At 41.1% G+C, this 21,402-nt stretch overlaps 1 protein-coding gene across 5 annotated transcripts in view; it reads right to left on the reverse strand.

The window, feature by feature from the left end:
• LOC139799991 (calcium-activated potassium channel subunit beta-2) overlaps window positions 1–20,326 on the reverse strand; it is a 132,139-nt gene extending 111,813 nt beyond the window's left edge. For 2 of the 5 annotated variants that reach the window (XM_071752634.1, XM_071752633.1), the window contains exon 1: window positions 20,198–20,326. In XM_071752634.1, coding sequence (XP_071608735.1) covers window positions 20,198–20,235 — 38 coding nt within the window. In that variant the 5' untranslated portion in view covers window positions 20,236–20,326. The remainder of the gene's footprint in view (window positions 1–20,197) is intronic. The other 3 variants (XM_071752626.1, XM_071752624.1, XM_071752629.1) reach the window with 3 other exon arrangements.
• Between the last annotated feature and the right edge of the window lie 1,076 nt (window positions 20,327–21,402).

The following is a 21,402-nucleotide window of genomic DNA, read 5'->3' on the forward strand; positions in this document are numbered from 1 at the left end:
TGGCTTTTCAATCATTAATGGCACAATCAACTAAAACACATAATCTGTTGCAGTGAACACAGTGTTTGTAAACACGTGCAATTAAAGTGGAATAAGATTCAATTATAATGGATTATGCGTGCATAATAATGCAGATCATGCAATTCTTATTAGCTGGGCTGTACCCTGAGCTCAATTCAGGAGGAAATTATATTGAAATGTGCTATAATGAAGAGAAAATTTTAATGAGAAGACAAGGTTGAAAAAATATTGCTCAAAGCAAGAGGAATGAAAAGGTCCAGAATACAAATGACAGGAATATAAAGTCATTTGACTATGTCTCTGGCCTTATGCAAAGATCAGAAATTCACACTTGACAGCTGCCAGGGACCCAGCAGGTGGAATTTGCCCCACTGGTTGCCACTGTTCAGAGAGCAGGGTCCTTGCCCTCTCTCCAGTTAAGCTCTCCACAATGTCTCCTCATTTTAAGGAGTTACAGAAGTGACACAATATTTCAGTTCTCAGGGCTATGAGTGTCTCTGGCTTCTCCTGGGGTGCCACTTTTTGGGTGGGGGCAAACAGTGCTCCCAAAGATGCTTAGTTTAATTTATTTCCACTTTTTTTTTCTTTCCTCTGATAGTACAGGCTTATATCCAAGGCTGGATATTAAACACCTGTATAATCTTTCCTTTGTTTAATCACCCGTGGAAGTTAATTTACTTCACACAAATTCATTTAATTAACCATCACTAGGAGTGGGGGAGGACCAGACCACATTTTGTAGTGCACAGAAAATTACTGGTAAAGAGAGCCTAGGTAATACCAAACACGTAAGAGCTGATCTCAGCTAAAATGTGCACTCCTTGTCTAACTCTGGAAACAGCTCACTAACTACTCTACAAAAGCCAGTTATAATGGGTACATGTGTATAACAATCCAGACTGTGCTACACTGATTAGTACAAGGCCTTGACTTGACTTAATCAATATCTGAGAGGTGAAAGCAACACAGCATATGAAATAAAACAAAATAAATGAGAAAACCAAGATGCTGTGTTGCATTAGCTACACAATCCTTTGGAGCCTGAAATCTTGAAGAATAACTTGTACTGGCTTGGACAAGGCATAAGGGTCTCTGCCCTGAGCTTGTTGCTGTTGACACAGAGCAGCTACACTTAAGAACATAAAGATGCATTTCTGTAGATCCGTTAACAAATGACTGGGAGAGATTAAACTGGAAATTGTGCATGGAGAAGGAAATCTCTGTGCATGTGTGATCCTAGAGCATCACCAAGCATCAAAACTCTCAGATAAGCAAAGAAAAAACTGCCTAGAGACTAGATTTCAGATGCTTCATTCTGAACAAATACTCACTAGAGGACATTAGAAGTTATATGAAGGAAACACTGCTGTCACCACAGCTCCCAGTGACCAATAATCTCATACATACACATACAGTCCTTGTTCTGACTTAACCTCCCAGCTAGGGATCTGTGCCATTACCACAGGAAGAGATAAAAACCACAGTGATCTTCTGTCTCAGGGAGAACCCTGTGATGATCACTCACTGCACATCCTCAGGCTTTTTTTCGCTCTAACTTCAAATGTTGCATCCTATGAGACTTTCCTCATTCTGAATTTTTTTTTTTGGGGGGGGAATATTTAGCTTATGCTTCCCTCTCTCACTTCCAGCTCCTCATACTTTCTTTTCCACCCTACCATGCTACTCAGTTGACTTTGACTTTGGTCTTTACACTGTTCAGCACTAGATTGTAATGTCTCTCTGTAGCAATTTTTCTCTGACAGTATATTACAGTTCTTCCTGTACTACAGTCTACAGTACTGATTTAGCTCCTTTAATCTTTCTTTATAAATTAATCTCTCCATCCCCTTGATAATTTTTGTTGCTCTTCTCTGAACTCACCACAATTTTTCAATACCTCCTTGCTAATGAGTTTCTCAGAACTGAACACAGTGTTCCAGGTACAGAAAGAGCAGAGCAGCATAAAGGGGGGGGGGGGAGGGGGCTAACCATAACCTGAGGGTTCAAGTCTCCCAAATGCACTGCCCTTCTGCTGCAATATCTAATTTCTAGCTTGGGTCTAACTTGTGCCCACAAGTTTTGAGGGAGAGAAGATGGAATATCACCCATCTGTTTCAGTGTTTAGAGGGCTGATTTTTAAATGCAAAATATTGGATTTTTTTTTATCAAATAACTTTGGGTGTGCACATCAGCCCTAAAAACTGCAGTCTGAAATGTAAGCATGTGGAAATCAAAGTCCTGCCTCATGTGTCTAGTTTAGAAGAGCCAAATGTTACAGCTGGATGCGTAACTCAAAACCTCCCATTTAGGAAGGACTCTGGGGTAGAAGGGGATTTTTATAAGTCTTCAGGTGAGCAAGATTCACATCTGCAGAAGCAGGCACACAGAATTGTGAACCAAAATCTCCTTTCCTTCTACCAATGAGAACTGATTGATAGGGTTTATTTTAGTGAAAATAAAAACTGGTCAAATTCTGATATTCTGTAACTAATCCATAATTCTTTTTATCGTGTCCTGACCCAGCTGCTTTTCTCTCTGGATCTGTTTGCATCTTTTGTGGAGGTTTTTATTTCCTCCTAATTTAATCTCATCTGAATATCTTATTAAAATGTCACTTCCTCCTCTATTTCTAGATAGATACTCTAGATAGGTCTCAAGAAGAAATAAAATAAAACTTATTTAAGAGTAAGTTTCATGGTTCTTCTATGGTCTACTCATCTTCAGCTTTATGCTTTGCCACTCACTGTTAACCTCCCTTTATAGCCTTCTATCCTGTTTTCAATCAAGAAGTTAATGTTCATCTCCAGGATGATTTAAATGAATTTTTCTAGAAAGATTTCATGAGGCACAGTATCAAATGCACTACTCAGATGCAAATATATTACAGCTCTAGCATTTGCTTCATCCTTTAATTTTCTGTTTCTATCAAAAAAGCAATCAAGTTTGTTTGGTGAGATTTATTCTTGCCAGACCAATGCTGTCTGAGGCTTCGTGCTGTCGGGATCAGCTCTCAGGCTCTTCAAACCGCCACAACCAGAATTGCCTCCAAGGTATATGGGGGTACCAATGCCTCTAAAAATGGTTGGGTTTGGGGCACTATTATGTTAATCCTACACTGTGGACTCACTTAATTGTCAGTTCTGTCTTTGTATCAGTACACAACCAGGCAGGACTGGGATTTCTCTCCAAAAATCGTTGGGATCCTACACAATGACCTCAGGTAACATTCCCCTTGAGAGCTTCAGCCAGAGGTTGTGATCCCTCTACCTGCTGAAAGCTCTTATGCTGTGTCAAGGCCACCCAAAATACCTCAGAAATCCTCAGCACCATCTGCAAAGAATCCTCTTCTCTTCCAGGCATCACTCCCAAGGCTCACTCTGGAGCACAGTGCCTGGATGGGATAGGGAATTCCTGCTTGGAGTCTCATGACAGATTTAGCAGCAAAGAGCTGCTGGGAACCAGTGGCCTTTGCCACAAGGGGCTGCAGCCACACAGGGACAACTTTGGGAACTTTTTGATGGGCCAGCTTGCACTTTGTTCCTCACCTGCACCTCAGTCCAAAGTGATGCTGATTTTTTTATTTTATAAAGCATAAAAAAGTAGGTTTTCAAAAAGCAGTGTTTTGAGATAATTAATTTCTCCTTTTAAGTACCTGCATACTCTTTTCTTTAGTCAATTCCTAGTCTTCTGTTCACAAATTAGGAGAAATAATTACATGCAGTGTGGCACTTTCACCACTTGGCCCCGGTGCGAGGCTCATCTATTTTAGCTGGTTATTTTCCCTCAAGTATTTTCTCACATGTTATTAAGAAAAGATACTTTATTTGCTTTTCCTCATTTCTGAACAGTTGACATTACTTTTATCTGTCTCATTAAAGATAGATTCTAGTCATCATTAATTTCATATCCACCCTAGTTTACTAATTAGGGGACACACTTTCTCTCTAGATTTTGCTTGTCTTCCCCCAATATGTATATAATAAATGTCTTCTGTATTCCATTTAAATCCTTTGAAATCATTAATTCACTCTGATTATTTTGCTGTCTTGATCCATTCCCTGCTGAGATTTAAATGAATCTGTGTTCTTGTTTGATTTCCTTCCCACCATTCCCTATTCCAGAGCAGGTTTTTAACCTCCCATCCCTCAGCAGTCCCTTGTGAAGTGACTGTAACAGTGGCAGAGAACTTTTCGTGCACATTTATTATTTATTCATGCAGATTCGAGCACACCTGACTCCCATAGAGATTGGAGGGGTCAAATCTAGAAATGTCCCCTTGTGAATTATGGGTGCAGAGTCTGGGTAAGTAGAGGGACCACTCCTGGTCCCTCAGGAGAGGGTCATTGTGTCTTCCTAAGCTCAACATCCTCCCATGTGCCAGCCGAGATGAAGATGGGCTCCCAACTCAAAACACCATTAACCCCCCCGAAGTAAGCATCAGGCACAGGATATTCAACAGGGTCCTTTGAAGGATCCCTGGCAAACACCTAATGCATCTGCTCAGAAAAAGCAATAAACATCTTTTGGTCAGTAATTAGTTCCCTAAATAATTAGTATTTGTATGGTACTTTGAAGATATCAAGTGCTCTGTAAGTTCACACATATCTTTGGCATTCAGGGATCCTTTCAGTCTCTGCTGGCAGAGCCTAGTGCTCAGCATTAATGAGTTCTGTGACACTGCTTAGGGGTACATGAGATTAGCAGAAAGGTTTAAGTTGCTGTCTCTGCCCACACTCTTTTATTTAGAAAAGCCCAGAATTGCTCTTTGCCAGGAAAGGGAATATCTAGCTTCACTGCCTGCTTAGGGCAGCAGAAAGCCTCATCTTAGGCTCCAGGTCCAGGTGAAAAGCTTTTGGCCTGGAGGTGGGGAGCATAGTGTGACCCATGCCAAGGCTGCTCCTAACAAGTTGCAGACACAGATCTTTCCCAAACTCAGTTGTGGTTTGGGGGAGTAAGGAGAAAAGGCAAATTCTCCTCCTCTTCCTAGCCAAGTAAATAATCACATTTTTTTATGCCAACTAAAGTGATTTTTTTAGAAAAAGAAAGATTTGTTGATTTGGTTTTTGGATTTTTGTTTTGGTTCGGGTTTTTTATGCTGATGTGATTTATCCAAAGCAAACGGGTGTGGTGCCTGTGTTGGTACTGTTTAGATTGTTATAAACTTACTTAAAGCTCCTAGCTAATTCATTATTCTGGGATTCTAATGCAAGGCAGTAGATAGAGTTCCCCTGCAGAGTCTATTTTCAATATTAATTATCTTGCTGTGCGTTAAGTAGTTTTTGTTTTTGCGTTAAAAGGTTTATGAAGATTAGATGATTAAAATGTTAAAAACTAATTTTCTCAAGCATAGCCATTCTGCAGCAGTCAGCTGGAGAGAGAAAAATGTGTGCACTTAGTTGTCTTGGAAAAACGGCACTATAGCTGAATTATCATATGGGGGGAAGAGAAGAGTGAGAAAGGCTGTTTTGTCACAAATGTTGTTGTTGGCCACACGCTTGTGCTTCTGTTGATGTGTCTGCTGCTCATTTCCATTCCCAGTAAAGCAGATTTTTGTCTAAGAAATTAATTTCAGCATATGACAGGAATGGCTATCACTTGCAAATATATCACATCTGCTGCAAAGCTAAGCTCAACGTGACAGCAGAGTCAATTTTGACTGCTCTTGGAGGAGGCGGGGGGGTGATGAAACATCTCTGTGGCAGGGTCTGGTTTCACAGCATTAAGCTGGGCTGCAGTACAAGTGCCTCTTACAGGGGCAGCTGTTACTGGAGGATGATTTTATGGTTAAAGGAATCTCTTCTACAAACACTGTTCCCGTGCCTCGGTTCCCTAGTTGCAAAATGATGAGACTCTGAAGGGAAAGTCACAGCCCTCCCTTCTGTGAGACATTGTTATTAGTCTGCTAACACTGACAGATACCTGGTTTCACTCCTTTGCTCTTTATCCCCAGTGACACCCAGAGGGACTCTGCAGAGCTGTCATAGCTTATTACAATATATAGCTAAATTTCGGGCTGTTGGACCTCAGCAGATTTGTTGATTTTAACATTGGCCTAAGTGTGAACTCTGCAGCAGCAATCAGTTGGTTAAGAAAGATGTATCTGTCCCTTTCCCTTTGAAACCGTTGGGCTTTAAATGTGATCTGAGCAGGAGGGACAGATGCAGCTATCAGAGCCCTGCCCTGCATGGCTGCCCACCTCAAGATCATTTTTCTGCCCTGATCACCACCATGGTCACATCTAACTTGCCGCCCACTCTCACTTCTGCTGCTTCAATCCATCACAGGACATGGAGGTTGGGTGAGAGAGGGCAAAGGGACCCCGGGCAAACCAGCAGCAATGCTGTGCCCACAGCCAGCACTTCAGATCATTTCCTGTGACTCTGACACGGAGTATCTTTTTCCTCCCTCCCCTCATAAACATGGGGGCTTACAAGGAGCATAAAACATTTTCTGATAACAGTTTCCTGCCTGTCAGATAGAGGAATCTGTGCAGTATTTGCCAATGCTAAAGCCACGGGAATTAAAGTCACTCTTATCATTAGCAGTAGTCACCCATGTTGCACATGTGAGGATGAGAACGGAAGAGCAAAAGGTGCTTTGTGAGATAAAGTGTAAGCAAAAAATCTAAGGACAAGCAGGAGAATTGCTCTGATTATTTTGCATGGGGGATATATCCCTTTTATATGCTACTATGGTGGTTTCTGCATTTTTAGATGCTTTCCTTCTATGACTAGCAGTCTAAGTACTGGTTTTTTCTATAAGGATGTTATAATTCATGTTATGAACTTATATTTGTTGATATAATGCAGCCTTTTCAATGTCCTAGAATTTATTATGGGTATCAGTGATGCCAATGTTTATTCATTTTACACCTTCATTATCTATCTAGCCTCATCATTACTCCAAACACATACAATGATATTATCACTGTTGTCTTGTTTCATTATAATTCCCATTTGTTTAGTGCTTTATTTCTAAGAAATAATTTAATAGAAAATATGCTGAAGTATAGTCAGCCCTGTTATTAAGTATGTTTGAAGCTCAAGCATTTGACAGAAGATGTCTGTGACTCGGAGGTGGCACAGTGCCTGGTTTAAGCCAGTGTTGGTAGTCACAACCACATCACTCTGGGTCCTCAGCAGCCTCTGACAGCCTAAAATGTCTGTAGTGGATATCTCAGTCTCCTACACATCCACAGCTAAGGTTCCTCCCAGTGCTAAATATAATCCCTGTCCTCAGAAAACGAGGAGTTTGTTAATATATGTTCCACCTACAGTAACAATGAACAACGTGTATTTGATCTTTTTCCCCTCATTCTTCTGCACTGAGCCCGTGTGCTGTGTGAGGCTGAATAGAGAGGGGAAAGGAGGTGAGAAACAAAGACCAAAGGGGGAAAAAAAAAGGCAGGATGCAGCTGCCTCTGGCTAAGATGGACATACATGTCACCCTGTCATGGTGACAACTGTTAGGTTTTTTTGTTGAGAAGGATTGTAGGGATCAAATAAATAGAAAGTAAAGCTGAGATGAGAATGCAGACACGAAAGGGGCCAGAAAGACAGCTGTGACATGTCTGACATGAGGGGACTCACGATTAAAGAAACAGACTGTCCATAATGGGCACAGAAAGTGCACTCAGGACAATTCGTTGAATATCCTACCCAAGAGAAAGCACTGGAAAAGCTGACCTGAATCCATTTTTAGCAGTGACTGTTCTTCTGACTGGAAGTGTTTCCCAGCTACAGTGAAGCTGCTCTCAGGTATAAGCAAGTTCTGCTTTGGTGGCCTCTCATGATGTCAGTCCCCAGCCATCAGTGTGAGGTGGTGAGATGTCACCAACACTTGGAGGAAGGCAGCTCAGCAGCCCCCCATGGCATGGTGTAGTTCATGGCTATCTTTGGCCACAAGTGGCACAGAGATACAGGAGGTCTTGCAAGGACATCTGCTGCAAGAAAGCAGATCATTATCTCTGTATTTTAGGGAAGCTTACAGGGAGTCTGAATTAGTAATCCCAAACATAGCACTTCACCCATGCTAAAGGCTGGTTGTGCAAATCCCTCATTTCTCAGCTTGCAAGCTGAGAAACTTGCAAGTGTTTTGTAACAAACAGTAGGATTAAAAAATATATTTCATCCAACAAGTAATTATCACCCCACTGATATTTTTTAAAGATATAATTCAGTGAAAAATAAAATCTGTGTTTCTGCTATAAATTCTGGCTTGATTCCCACAGAATTAGTCAGACTAATCCTCAATCTTTAGTCAAAATTTGCTGAGGCATTGTTGGACATGGAAAATGGACTCAGAGCTCTAACATAAAACCTAATTACAAGATGTATGGCAATCTGGGACAAGAGGTGATGTCTGTAGTGCTGAAGACAGAGTATGGCACCCATTTTTCTCTACCAAAAATTTGCCAGATATCAGAAACACAGCCTTAGATGCAAACATGTACACAGACACATGCATGCTTCGGTGCTGAAAAGCATGAACTCCCTTCTCTTCTCTTTACTCAAACCCCAAATACCTGCTGCAATACCAACAAATGCCATAAAAATTAGAAACAACATTTCAATTTTCAATGCAAGGAAGCTGTGGTGTGTGCATGTGCACACAGGGGGAAGTGTGAGGATCTGGCTAGTGGGTTAGAAGTCAAAACTGAAAGCCTGAAAGTCTGTCCATCTACTCACCAGGACCTGCCTGGTGTCTGGGCAGGGGTCAGGCACTGCAGTGATGCCCATCTAGGGACAGTGGGATATTATGGGGGGCTTATGCCTCTGCAGGCATTGAGACCTCTGGCATCAGAGCTGGATTCCCCAGATGCCTTTCTCTGCTCAGCATTCAGGAAGATGCACTTTGGTGACAGTTTTTCCCTGAGGCTGGGTATTTGCCATAGGTGGTAGGAAACAGTTTAGGAATGAAGATTCACAGCATGGCTCTGAAACAAGCTGGAGGGAAAGTGCTGAAAAATGCATTTTTGTGTGGGAACTTCTCAAAATTGAAGGCTCAGTCTGCTGTGGCAGTTGTGTGCAGGTAGTGGGAACATGCAGGGACTTTGTTCAGGAAAGTACAAGATCCCAGTGTCCAAGTGTGGATCACAGGCTGCATGAAGAGTGAATACAAGGACCCACTCTCAGTGTTCAGCTTTCATCACAGCTCTGTAAATGACCTGGAGCCAAAGTTAGCACCTATGTTAGAGAGAAAGGGGAAACAAGGAATCTCAGTTCTCCAGCAGGTGCAGGATATAGCTAATCATATATAAACCCCTTATGTAAGTATTTGTGTGCTGTCAGGGATGCAGCATGAATTTTGTCAGTTCTCATCACCCAAGAACAGGCAGGTGTGTTATTCACTAGTTCAGTCCTCACAGCATATTTGTGGGATGATGTTAAAAGTTCATCTGGCCACAAAGAATTCATGCTATATCCTGTACAAGCATGGGATACATATACAACAAGACTGTTAAGCACCTCTTACAACCAAAAATTTGCTTCTTTGGGTGTCCTTTGCATTCCTTAGGGAATTAGGAAAGGTGGAACAACACTTCACCTTAATGCAAGGTGAAAATCGTAGTATGGCAGGGAAGAGGAAAACTGTGAGGCTGCCCTCAAGAGACAAACGGAATATTTGGCACTCATTTAGGAAACAGCAGGATGAGACTCACAGATTTGCTGAATATCTGAGTAAAGTCCCTAAAGGAGAAGAAACTAATATGTTTTCTGGTACATATTCTAATTTTCTGTCACTGCTTAGCACACTGTGTTAAGCTTATGGTGGTCACAACATGCTTTGTGATAGTGATCAATATCTAATTAGGAAAAATGTTAATTTGTTCATGCCTGAAGCTTTAACCCTCCCTTTCAAGCATCAGTCTCATGTGCATTACTGTTCCCTGTGAAAAACCGTTTGTGATTTTGTTCTTGAAATAACAGGGTTAACTCCTGTCATGACATTGGCATTACTTCAGTTTAATCTTGTCTTTTTTCTTGGTGTGAAAAACCAAACTCCAGCTTAGTCAAAATGTGCTGCTGAATGCACTGCTCAGGCTGATTCCTTCTCCTGCAATCCCTGCAGGGTTACACAAGAATGAACAAGATATTTTAAAATAACAACCAACCAAAAAAAACCAAACCAAAACAAAAAACACCAAAAAAACAAAAAAACCCAAAACATTTTCCGGTGATCCTCAACTGCTGCAATTTCTTCCTGCAACACGAAGTTGCTGCCACCCCTTTCCTTTCCTTCCTGCCGGGAAATCCATTGCTGGTGGCACAGCAGCACCTAGAGGCTCCGGGCCGAGGTGCCAGGGACAGCCCCTGCAGCTCGGGGACAGAGGGGCTAAAGAGAGAGGTGCTGCCGGGGTCCCAGGGAGTGCCCACAAAACTCTGAGGCTCCGAGTGCCATTTTCTTCGTGTCACGGAGGATTTGGGGATGAAAGCAGGATGGACTCAACCTTTCTGCATCGCAGGACTCTTCCTTCAGTATTCAGACCCTGTGAGACCTACCAGATTTACCAGAGATTATTTCAGGGAAGAATCTTTTGAACACTCACCTTCCCAGCAGGTAAGGGAAGAGGAAAGGTCAGCCAGTTTGCACATAGAGTCAGGCCTCCTTATCTTGTTAAACCAGAGGTATTGGTTGGCAGTGCCTGCACCCAGAGCCTGTCCATTCTCCTCTCCCTGCCTATGCTGTGTCTCTGCTCTGCTCCCCCCCACCAGCATCTCTCCCAGTGCCCCAAGGCAGTCCCAGGATCTCCAGGTGCAAGCTACCCTAGAAAACACCTGTAAACAGCTCTGCCCCGTGGAAGGGATCTCTGCAGGGAAGAGATCATTGCCTTACCACTGAATAATCCCTTATTATTACAATATTATTATAATAATCTCTGAATAATACCTTACACCATAGGGTAAAGGTTTTTCCTAGTAAAGGTTTTTATTTGTTTTGTTGTTTATTTTGGGGTTTTTTTGCTGTTTTGTTGTTCTGTGTCAGCACACTGTTAGGACCCAGCAGCCTAGGAGCTGCAGCTGCTGTTCATATTTCTATTGTACAGAACCTCTGACAAATGTACAAGTACATATTAAAAGACAGTCCTGGAGTAAAACAGGCAAACTGACAATACAGCCAAAGCCAGTGAGAAAGGAGAATGGAAGTAATTTGCACAGTTCTCTCATCACCTCCCTGCCACAGAGACAGCTTATGTTATTAACCTTATGTTATATAACCTTATTGTTATGCTTTTCTTAAAACCAGTTCCTTTCTTTCATTCTGTTTTTCTTCCCTTCATCTCACTTTCAAGTTACACAAGGGGTGGTTATGCTTTGTGCAAAAGCATTCATGCAATGCAGGCATTGTGGAAACTTAGTATTTTCACTGTGCCCTGGCACCACCAAGCTAGCAAGCTCATTCATTCATCACTGCTCTCCCTGTGCTCAGGAAGCTGGAAGGCAGTGCCTTTGGATGTCACTGCTCCTAATGGGGACTGTACAGCCACTTGCTGGTTCATAGTGTGCTTGTCACCTACTCCAAATAAGCAGGGAACATTTCTCACTCCTGCAGCTGTTGTTGAATCATTGCACCCTGGGTACTTTTGGCACCTACTCCAGAAAGGGCTTTTGGGCTGCAGAAGACCCTGGGCAGACTGAAGGTGATGGAGTCACTCTCAAGCATTGAGATGTGATGACTGAAGGAGAAGGTACAAATTGCCTTGCTCCCAGGTGAAAAGCAGCAACACTGTGCAGATTTACAAACTCCTTGTTCCTTAATTAAATCTGATGTTCCAGCAGGAAATGTCAGCAAACAAATTTATTGTTAATACTCACAAATAAGACTTTGTGCAGGTGGGATGCTTTGGAAAGAGCAGGAAGGTACAGGTAAGCCTGAGACTGGCTTGCTCTTCTGCTCGAGCAGAACCATTAGGAGCCCTATTTCTTGCTTTGGAGAGGAGCATAATTCAGGGAAGGATTTATCTGTATTCCCAATTCTCAAAAGGATAAAACTTCTAGAATGAGGCTTTGATTTCCTCTCCCTAATAAGCTCCACTGCTGAACTCTGTGACTGACTGTCTGTTTCTGGGAGAATAGAGATGGCTCAATCCCATCTTCTTGTCCAACTAGCTGCCCCAAGGCACATTCTGCATTTACTAAAGTTTGCCTTACCCCTGTTCCTACAGTGCCAGTACCTAGCTGGTATCCTCAAGTACACATCTCTACTACTGTAACTATTCCTAACCTATTGTGAAAAATGCCCCTATGTAATCTAAAACATTGGTCTAGAGGAAGGATGCAGGAAGATATTCTCATTAGAGGAAGTTGCATAATTGCAAAAGAAAACCAAACCCAACACATTCTGTGCAGGTATAGGCATGAGTCTACAGAGAGGCCAGGTCTGGGAGTAACTTCATCAATACTAATAGATTAATATGAGTGTGTATGAGATCAAGAGCTAAAAACATTGATAGGGGCAACTAGCCAGCTGGTGCTCCTTTAAAACTCCTGTGGGAGGTCAGGTGTGGCACTATTTTAACTCTTTGAACAGTGACAGTGACACTTGTCTGGAAACTCCACAAAGTATTTGTCTTCCAGAGTGTAGGCAATCTTTTTTGATTTTATAGCAGGTATTAGATCTGTTGGTGCTCTCCCTATTTTCACTGGAAGGGGCACAAGTACCAGCTGTATTGTTCCATGTCATGAACGACAAGTGCAGTCAGCATTAGCTGTGGGACCCATTTCCCTCATTGCATTAATCCTGGTCTGCAAGATTTTATTAAATACAAAAAAACCAGAGCCTGACTGAATATTGCAGAGCCTTTCCTAACTTCAGTTACTAATAATTGTCCTTCATTTATAAACTGAAGCCATACTAGAACTGGACATGTAGCAATTCACTTTAAAAAATGACAGTAACTGGTATCTTGGCAATCTCACCAATAAGCTTGATATTAGTCTTCAGAGGGGGAATGGGTATTTCTTATCTACAGGTAGAGTTTTGAAGCCCAAACCTTGCCTAGGGTCTCTCCTGTTAAGAGCCAGGAACAGAAGTGAGATCTCCTATAACCCATCCCAACCCTGTTACCGTAGAGCTAATTTCTAAGTTCTTATTCCTGCAAGCCATTCCTCTATAAACATGATAAATAGACTAGTAAGTGTTTAGCATTGAATATTTCTAGAGTGGAATCATTACAGCTTCTTGTGGCAAAGGAAACATTACTCTTATGTCAAAAGAAAACATAACTGGAAAATGGAACACAGTGCTTTGTCCAAACTTGTTGGACTGTTAAGATTGGGGTCCTACAGCACTGGACTGTGGCTCTAGGTCAGTCATATGAACTGTGTCAGTGCTACCTTCTGCCAGTCAATTAAACAATGTCTTTGTGGAAGAGGAAAATTAAGGAGTACTAACAAGGGAGAAAGCGAAAAAACCCAAACAAGCTGCATGTATATATTGTTGCTTAAAAAAAATTATATATATATATTTATACATACTATATATACATCACATTACCAAGGTGTTTCTGGAAAATTAGCAGTATATTCGGGATGATGGGGCACAGTGGTGAATTTATAGGGCTCGTCTGTTGCCTCAAAAAAGAGCAGCAGAAAAGCAGGAATGAGAGGGGAAGAACTGGCAATGGTGAAGCTGCCAGTTCTGCTAATGTCACTGTGGACACAGCCACCTTTCTTTTCTTTGCCAGCAGCAACTTAAATAATAAGATGCAGTGGGAGAAGGAGGAAGTGTCAGTGCTGGGCTACTCACAGTGCTGCTGGCAGTATTCAGATGAGAAACTGGGGGTGTGATGGATGACCATGATGCAAAGATACATGGTGATGAGTGCTCTGGAAATGCAGGCAGATTGAGGGGGGCTGTGCCTGACTGGTCTGAAGGTGACTCCGCCAAGAGGCAGTTGCTAGATACTAATTGCTTTTTGCCCCACACAAATAATATTTGTACTGAACATGTGGTTACATCAGTTCTTGCAAACACACTGGCAGATGTTGCTTTCTAACTTAGGCATAGATATATATTTCACACAGTGGCTCTTAAGCCTGATGTTAGGCTGCTGGACTTGGATTTAGGCTTCATTCCATCTGTTTTCATGGACAGGTTCAAAGTGAAGTATCTTTCTGATTTTATAAGCTTGATGTGTATTGTACCCTGTTAGCTGCAATGGGGGGCTCTGAGAAGAATAATTCATCATTATTTGGATCCACATCTCCCTTGTCATTACAAAGAGGTGATCTTTCTACATCTTTCAAAACACCTCGTCAAACAATCTCTGCTTGGAAATCAGTATAAAGCTTTAGTTTTAATTTTGTAGGAACTGATTGAATGTTAATAGCATCTCCAGCATAGACTTCACATACATGGCTATCATATTATGAGTACCTATCTAGTGTTTCAGATTAACCAGGGACACTGTCTTTTCTGTCTGTTTCATCCAAGGACAAAAATAATTCGTTAAGAAAAAAATTTCCTTCCACTCTGCAAATTAGCATTACAGCATCACTCTAGAAATAATCCACGCTCTCTGGATTATGGCAATGAAAATGCTATAAGCAAGAGCTGTTTTTGAAATAATATTTAGAGAAGATGAGAGATATACACAGGGAGCATCACTAAACAGAGCTCAGTTTGGGGTTTTTTTGAGTTATTTTTCTCTTGAAAGGGTAATGTACATCCATCTTGCAAGGAGTTCCCTCAAGAGTTTAAATGAAGAGTGAAGCTTTAAGAACAAAGTGAAAATGGAAGAAGAAATGTACTGCCATGCGAAGCTCAAAAATGAGGCACTTGGGCTTTCAGAGAGTTATCATTAATCCCCTCCTGCCCCGAGGGCATTCCTGTGTGACCATCAAAATGACACACATGCAGCTGTTGGGCAGCTTGCCACATCTCTGGGTTTGATGGATTTTGCTCTGGGGATGGCTAAACCTCCAGCTGTTTGTTTTCCTGACAAACTTGCTCAGATGTTTATCTGACCTATCCAAGTCCACAAAAGCAGATTATAAATTGTTTCAAGTTTTTTTTTTCGATACTTTTTCCTTACCAGAACCTGGAAAAGCAAGAGGCCTTCAAAACCTGAAAACCTGTCCCACTTTACCCTAAAGCTCTGCTTTACCCTTAAGTTACAATCAGTAGTGGTACCAGAGCCTGCTTATGATGCTGTTGTACTCAGGGCTTAACAAAGCACATAATTAGGTGCACCTTGTTAATATGGGGGATAGTGGGACACACATCCCTCACCTGGACAAAGACACAAGCCCCCAGCACAGCACAAAGCAGTCCCTGGCTGGTTCCCTGAGGCAGCACTGCTCATGCAGTTACGTGGCACAAACATTTACTTTAGGTAAAAAGAAGGCAAAGAGTGAGTAAGAGAGAGACTGCAGGACGAAAAGTAAACTCTTAAAGTGGGCAGGAGCTCAGAGGCTGATCTGGGGTACAGTGGGGCAGCAGGCAGGGGCTGGTGGCAAGGGTTCCTGGGGAAAGCAGTATGTTTCTGTGTGTGGCTCAGCCAGCAGTGCTTGAAATGGTTTGGTTCTGGTCACCTCCCCAGCTTGGGCAATCTCTAAACCAAGAGATTTAGAGCATTAAGAAGAACTGACATAGATATTAGCACTGATTTTGAAAGTGCTGCACAGATATGATAAAAGAACAGATATGTGATAGATGACAGGCAACCATATGAACCACTTGTTGGCTTTGCTTGGTTTTGAGTAAAAGATGAGAGAGAGAGAAGAGGGTGTTCTAATAGTAACATGGATCTTAAGTGTGTAAGACACTTAGCCCACATACATTTCAGAGCCTCCTTTCCCATCCTATGCAGTAGCCCACTGATACAGGGATGAGAGGATTTCTGATGCCTGCAGACAAAATATTTATTTGCTTTTATAGAAGAAGTGAGATATGAGTGTAAACTGGGTAAGAGGACACATATTTCCAAAGCTACTGCCAATCCCCTTATGTGGACACAATTTGACCACTGCACTTACTCAAGAGAGAGCCATGACTCAACACATGAATCTGAGTGGAACACCACTGACACGTTTCGATGCATTATGACTCCCTAAGCTCCAAAAATAACAGCCCTTCAAAAAATATAGTTTAAAATGAGACCAGAGAGGTGACTTTAAAATACCATCAACAAAGAAAACTCTCTGAAATAATGGGAGTCACTGCACATATTTCTTAGCAGTAGAAGAACTAAAATCAGGGTATTTTCTGACTTAGGTGAGTCTGAAATTTTCTGCACAATGGACACTGTAAATTTTGAGAAAGACTGCTACAGAAAGATGGAAATTACATTGCCAGATGAGGGCTTGACTCCTCCTGCTCTAATATACACATTTTCAAGATTATTTGCTTTGTTAGAGACTTATAAGCCCAGGTCTTCCAATCTCTCAACAAAACTCTCAAATGTGTTAGATGCATGTGTGACATGTGGCATTCAGGAAAACTGAAACCTATCAAAAAGCAGAGCCCATCTGCAACAAGAAGGACCAACCTGAGCTGCCTGATGTGCTCAGGGCAGGACACAGTAATTTCAGAGTACCTGAAGTAGGCGTGGCATGACCTGCAATGGGTGTTTGTACGGTTGGGTTTTGCTGTTGATTTTTAATTCTGGCTTTTTAAAAACTCCATCTAAATACTTGAATGTGGTGGAATTAGAGACAATGCTCTATTTCTATGTGTTTCTCCCAATGACTTGTCCTCCTGTTTGATAATTGCTCTTGTTTGAGTAGATTTGCTGGAGTGCAGCTTTTGTCTGGGTATTTTAAATCCCTTTCAGAATGAGGTCCCAAAGAGACACTTGAGGAGGAAGAAATTAAGAGGAGAAATTGCTGGGTGCAGAGAAATTGAGCTAAAATCCTACTCTCACACTCAGAGCTTTCACAGATGATTTCTAATGACTGCAAATGTATGCAAAAGAACAAACTATCTACCAGAGGGTTACCTTTACCAGTATTTCTCAAGAAATCACCAGAAGCTTTGGATATGTAAGGAACACTGGTGATTTTCCCCACTTTTTAAAATGTCACAGTATAGTCAGAAGTAAAATACATTACTATTGGCTTCAACATAGCTTCATGCAGTCCAGAAATAACATGGCAAAAAAAAAAAAAAAAAAAAAAAAAAACCACAAAAACCTTTTAGGTGAAAAAGCAAAAATTTCATCAAGAAACAACTGGAACACTTTCTTTGTTAAGCATAAGTAGAAGTTCAAAGACACTTGCCTTTCAAAATTTTTGCTTTGATTCCTGTCAGATGCAGAGGCAATGATACATGGAAGGGCAGTCAACAACTAACTCTCAGCATAAAAATATATGATTATTTTTATCTAATTGAGGGGATGGAAAAGCAAACATTTATTTTTTTTAAATATGGTCCAGAAATTATTTAAATGGGTGTTGAATATCCAGCAGTGGTTAGTAGAAAACTGGATGGAAGATTTTAAAATTAATGTTTTCTTTTAAAAGAAAACATTACTTGCTGATATCTCATATGTTACTTATAGGAACATTTTCTTTCTGTTTTTAAGACATCTCCTGTTCAAATTTGCCTGCTGACTTCATTTTGCCATTCTGACAGCTTTCTTTGGGACCAGTCTGTTCTTCCACAGTCTATTCCAGTTGAGAGGTTTCAAAGTAAATTGATGATTTGATCTTCACGTGACTATCAAGTACTATGCTGTCCATTTTTGGTTTTTTTTGTTTCTTGGTTGGCTGCTCTGGTATTTCTTTATTCTCCACTGACTCCTAGCACATTTTGATTTCACAAGTGGATATTGTTTTGCATTTTCTCCTTTACATATTTTTCTGAGCCTCTGGATTCTACAATTAGTGAGATTCTGTCTTTTTATTTTAGAAGTCCAGCTGGAATAATTCAGCAGCAGAGGGATTTCTGCTCACAGCAGAGTTCAAGGTCTGTGCTCTAGCTGACAGCTCAGGAGAGAAGGGGTGACTGGTCATATTTCACCTCAAGTACCTCCTTGTGGCTTTGATGACTGCAGAAGGTTATTTCTATGCATCCAAAATCTGACCCTTCAGACTTTACACAGGCTGTGGGCAGCATTTCAAGCTGCACAAAAAAAGAAACTGAAAAGCCAGTAGAGGTACTCACTGGTCTAAATGAATTTAAAATAAGGCTGTGAAAATAACTATAGAAATTAATAATGATCCTACATTCCTGTTTCTTTGTCCACATCATTTGTTCATAACCCAGGCCTTTCTTCTGGGTTTGTTTCTGACACAGGACTTTCTCTTTTTTCCCTTCTTACCATTCTGATAGCTTGGAAGTGTGTCTGCCACTGGTTTTGTCTCAGACCAGTGCATGAAAAGCAAACACCTTCAGCAAGAAGCATACTGGGGGCCTTGGTGGAAGAGGAAAGATGTATTTTGGAAAAGCAAGTTTTGAAAGGAGCCATAGCTGCTGCTTTGTGCAGTGACTCAGCTCCCTGGGCAGGGGACTGCCAACAAAAATGCAGTTTAAGTCAGTGTTTCCATGAACTGACAGTCATGCTTTGAGGTCTGGTGCTGCCATGAAAATACTCCCATCAACTTTAGTGAACTTCTTCCTAGGTAAAGGAAACCAGCACTTCCTATGAAACCAGCACATTTTATTTCTTATCTGTGCTATGCTGTTATGTAAACAATTGCAAGACATTTGCAAGCACTGTATGACCACCCAGTCAGGAAAGGTGCCTGTCCCAGAGAGCTTTGGGTCAATGTGAGAGGAGATCAGGCAGGAGGAGAACTGGAGAAGCCAGAGGCAACACGACTGACAGAAACCTAACTTGTATATCCCCAGAACAAGGCTGTCCCTTGCTAATAAACTTGCAGAGCTAACATCCTCTCATAAGTTACATGTCCTTTATACATCAAAAGACATTGCTGCTTTCTAGTACTTCACAGTATGATGGAGCATAGGGTCTCATCTGTGTGACCAGAAGGAAAAAACTAATCCAAAAAGTTTGTCAATTCAAAAAATATTTTGGGAAATGTTCATTCTATTTCATATATAAACTAACTTTTTGGTTCCTGACTTGCAATTGTTTGCTATAAATATTTTCCTAGAAAGCTTTTAAATAGTTACAAGCTACAATCAGCAAACCATAAATAACAAAGATTTCTTTTGTAACATTTGAGCCTGGAAACCTGTCTCTAAAAACAACAACAATGCAGTTGAAGACCAATAACATACCACAGATGTGCCTGCAAAACTAATGTAACTTAAGGGCTGATATTAGAAGTACTCATTAAACAGCAAAGAAAAAAACCCTCCATCTCAATAAATTGCAAGATTCTTGAATGATAATTTAGAAAAGAGAAAGAATGTCAACAATATTTAGTTTTTTATTGCCTGCTTTTGACATGTGGAGTCTTGCTTGGCCCTTCCTTGTCTAAACTGAAATATTCACTTCCTTTGTACAACACAATAAGGAATCTTCTCATCCACCAAACTGCCAGATATGACACCCTATGAGTAAAAGATCTGCATGTCATCAAAACCTGCACTGAGTGGTTTTCCTTTAAAGACACCATTTTCAATTTATGTCAAAGTCTAGCTGAGTATCTCTTTCATGCCAATACCACAAAATTGTATCAACATTATAGGATTATGAAGTGGGATCACTTACCCTGTCAACTCTAGTTTCACATTGACACATTCAGCAAGGCAGTTGCTATATTTTATTAGTTACAGGGATTCACTGTGAACCCAGAAACTGCCCTCTGCACCCTGCATTAGGATTCAATACAGCTGAAAAAAATACAACCTCTATAATATATATGTAGAGCAGGGTGATAATAGGAATAGAATAAACTCTCTGATTAGGTATAGTGTGCACAGTCAGAAATACAGAGACAGTTTCCTGACAGTTTCCTCAGCAAGATGAGGAAAAAGGAGGAGGGAGAATGTGTTTAAGGTCTGCCATGAAGGCCTAAGAAACTCTGCTTAAAGGATTTCTGCTCTAATCAACTCTGTAATCCCTAACAAAGACCTGAATGCAGTTACTACCTCAGTATTTTTCCATGCCAGACTTTAGTCAAATTCTTAACATTGCATTCAAACAGGGGAAAAGAAAAATCAAACCAAACAAATCCAAGGTACTAATTGTTAGAAACTTCTGAATAACAAAGTGACAGTAATTCCTCAGCCCAAACAACTTAATCCATTTGTTTCTGCTTACCTCCATTTGTCTCTTGGATATTTAAAGCAAAGACTCATTTTGTCCTGAAGATTCGGTGCTGCTGCTCAGTAATATCTTGCTAGACCATAAAAATGCTTCTGACCAAAAGGAAGAGGAAAGCAACTCGTAAAACAAACACAGAAGCCCAAGAGGAAAGCTACACCCTAAAGACCAGCACTAATAGCAACTGTGAGTCGGGGAAAGAGAGAACACTCCCAGTTACTAACTTTTTCCACTGATACATCTGTTACAAAACAATTTTACTGCAAACTTCTTTTTCTCCTTCTAAGCAATGCTTTGCTGTATGTGAGACCTCAGACAAACTATGTGATGAGTGTGGGGTTTGTGGTTGTTTTTTCTTCTTCTTGTTGTTTGTTTATTTGTTTACCATGTAAGCAAATTAGTGAAATACAAACTAGAAGCTCAGCTGACTGCTTGGAAAGTATAGTGCAAGGCAGTAATTATCACAAGGTGCATTTTTCAATCCTTCAGATTTTTTTTTAATCCAATAGTCTTCAGTAGAAGCAGAATCATATTTGAAATAACCACCTATGGGACTTCCTGGCCAGAAAGCCCTAGTGCAGAGAAGGTGAGTGTTTAGATGATGAATAACTTAATTTTTTAAGAGCCTGACGGGCAGGCAGGGAAAATATGCTCAATTGTCCTTGCTTTGGAGGGATTTTAGTGCCAAAAAAGAACTGCATTGAGAAGGAGAACTTGTGATTTCACCTCTATAGACTTTAAGACCAGAGGGACGTGCAGAGGGGCAAAGTGGGATTTACTGCAGCAGCAGAAGCTGCTGGGCCCAGCTGTGTTTTCACACTCTTGCCTCTGTGGATTTAAGCTTCTCCAGCCTCCAGAGCTCTTCCTCACTGTAGGTCACAGGGTAGCAATGTGTGCATGCCCAGAAATGGTGTATGGAAACTATTGTCACTGACACTTAATATCCAGCTTGGAACAAATGACAAACTGTTTCGGTTGAATTAAAAAATTTTGCCAGTTACGTTTTGCCAAATGTTAGTCAGAAAGGAAAACTGATGGCTATGTCATGTTTGAAAATTCCCAGAGTGTAGTAAACATTTGTTTTCAAAAAGTTAGAATCAGATTCTCTCCCTGCCCCAGAATAAATCTGAAACTACTTCAGGGAGGCTGACAAATTAAGCCTGTTCTACTCACTGGGGTAAAGGAACTCTGCCTTCAGCCCA

This window comes from Heliangelus exortis, chromosome 9, assembly GCF_036169615.1.
Source record: "Heliangelus exortis chromosome 9, bHelExo1.hap1, whole genome shotgun sequence".
Classification (NCBI taxonomy): Eukaryota; Metazoa; Chordata; class Aves; order Apodiformes; family Trochilidae; genus Heliangelus; species Heliangelus exortis.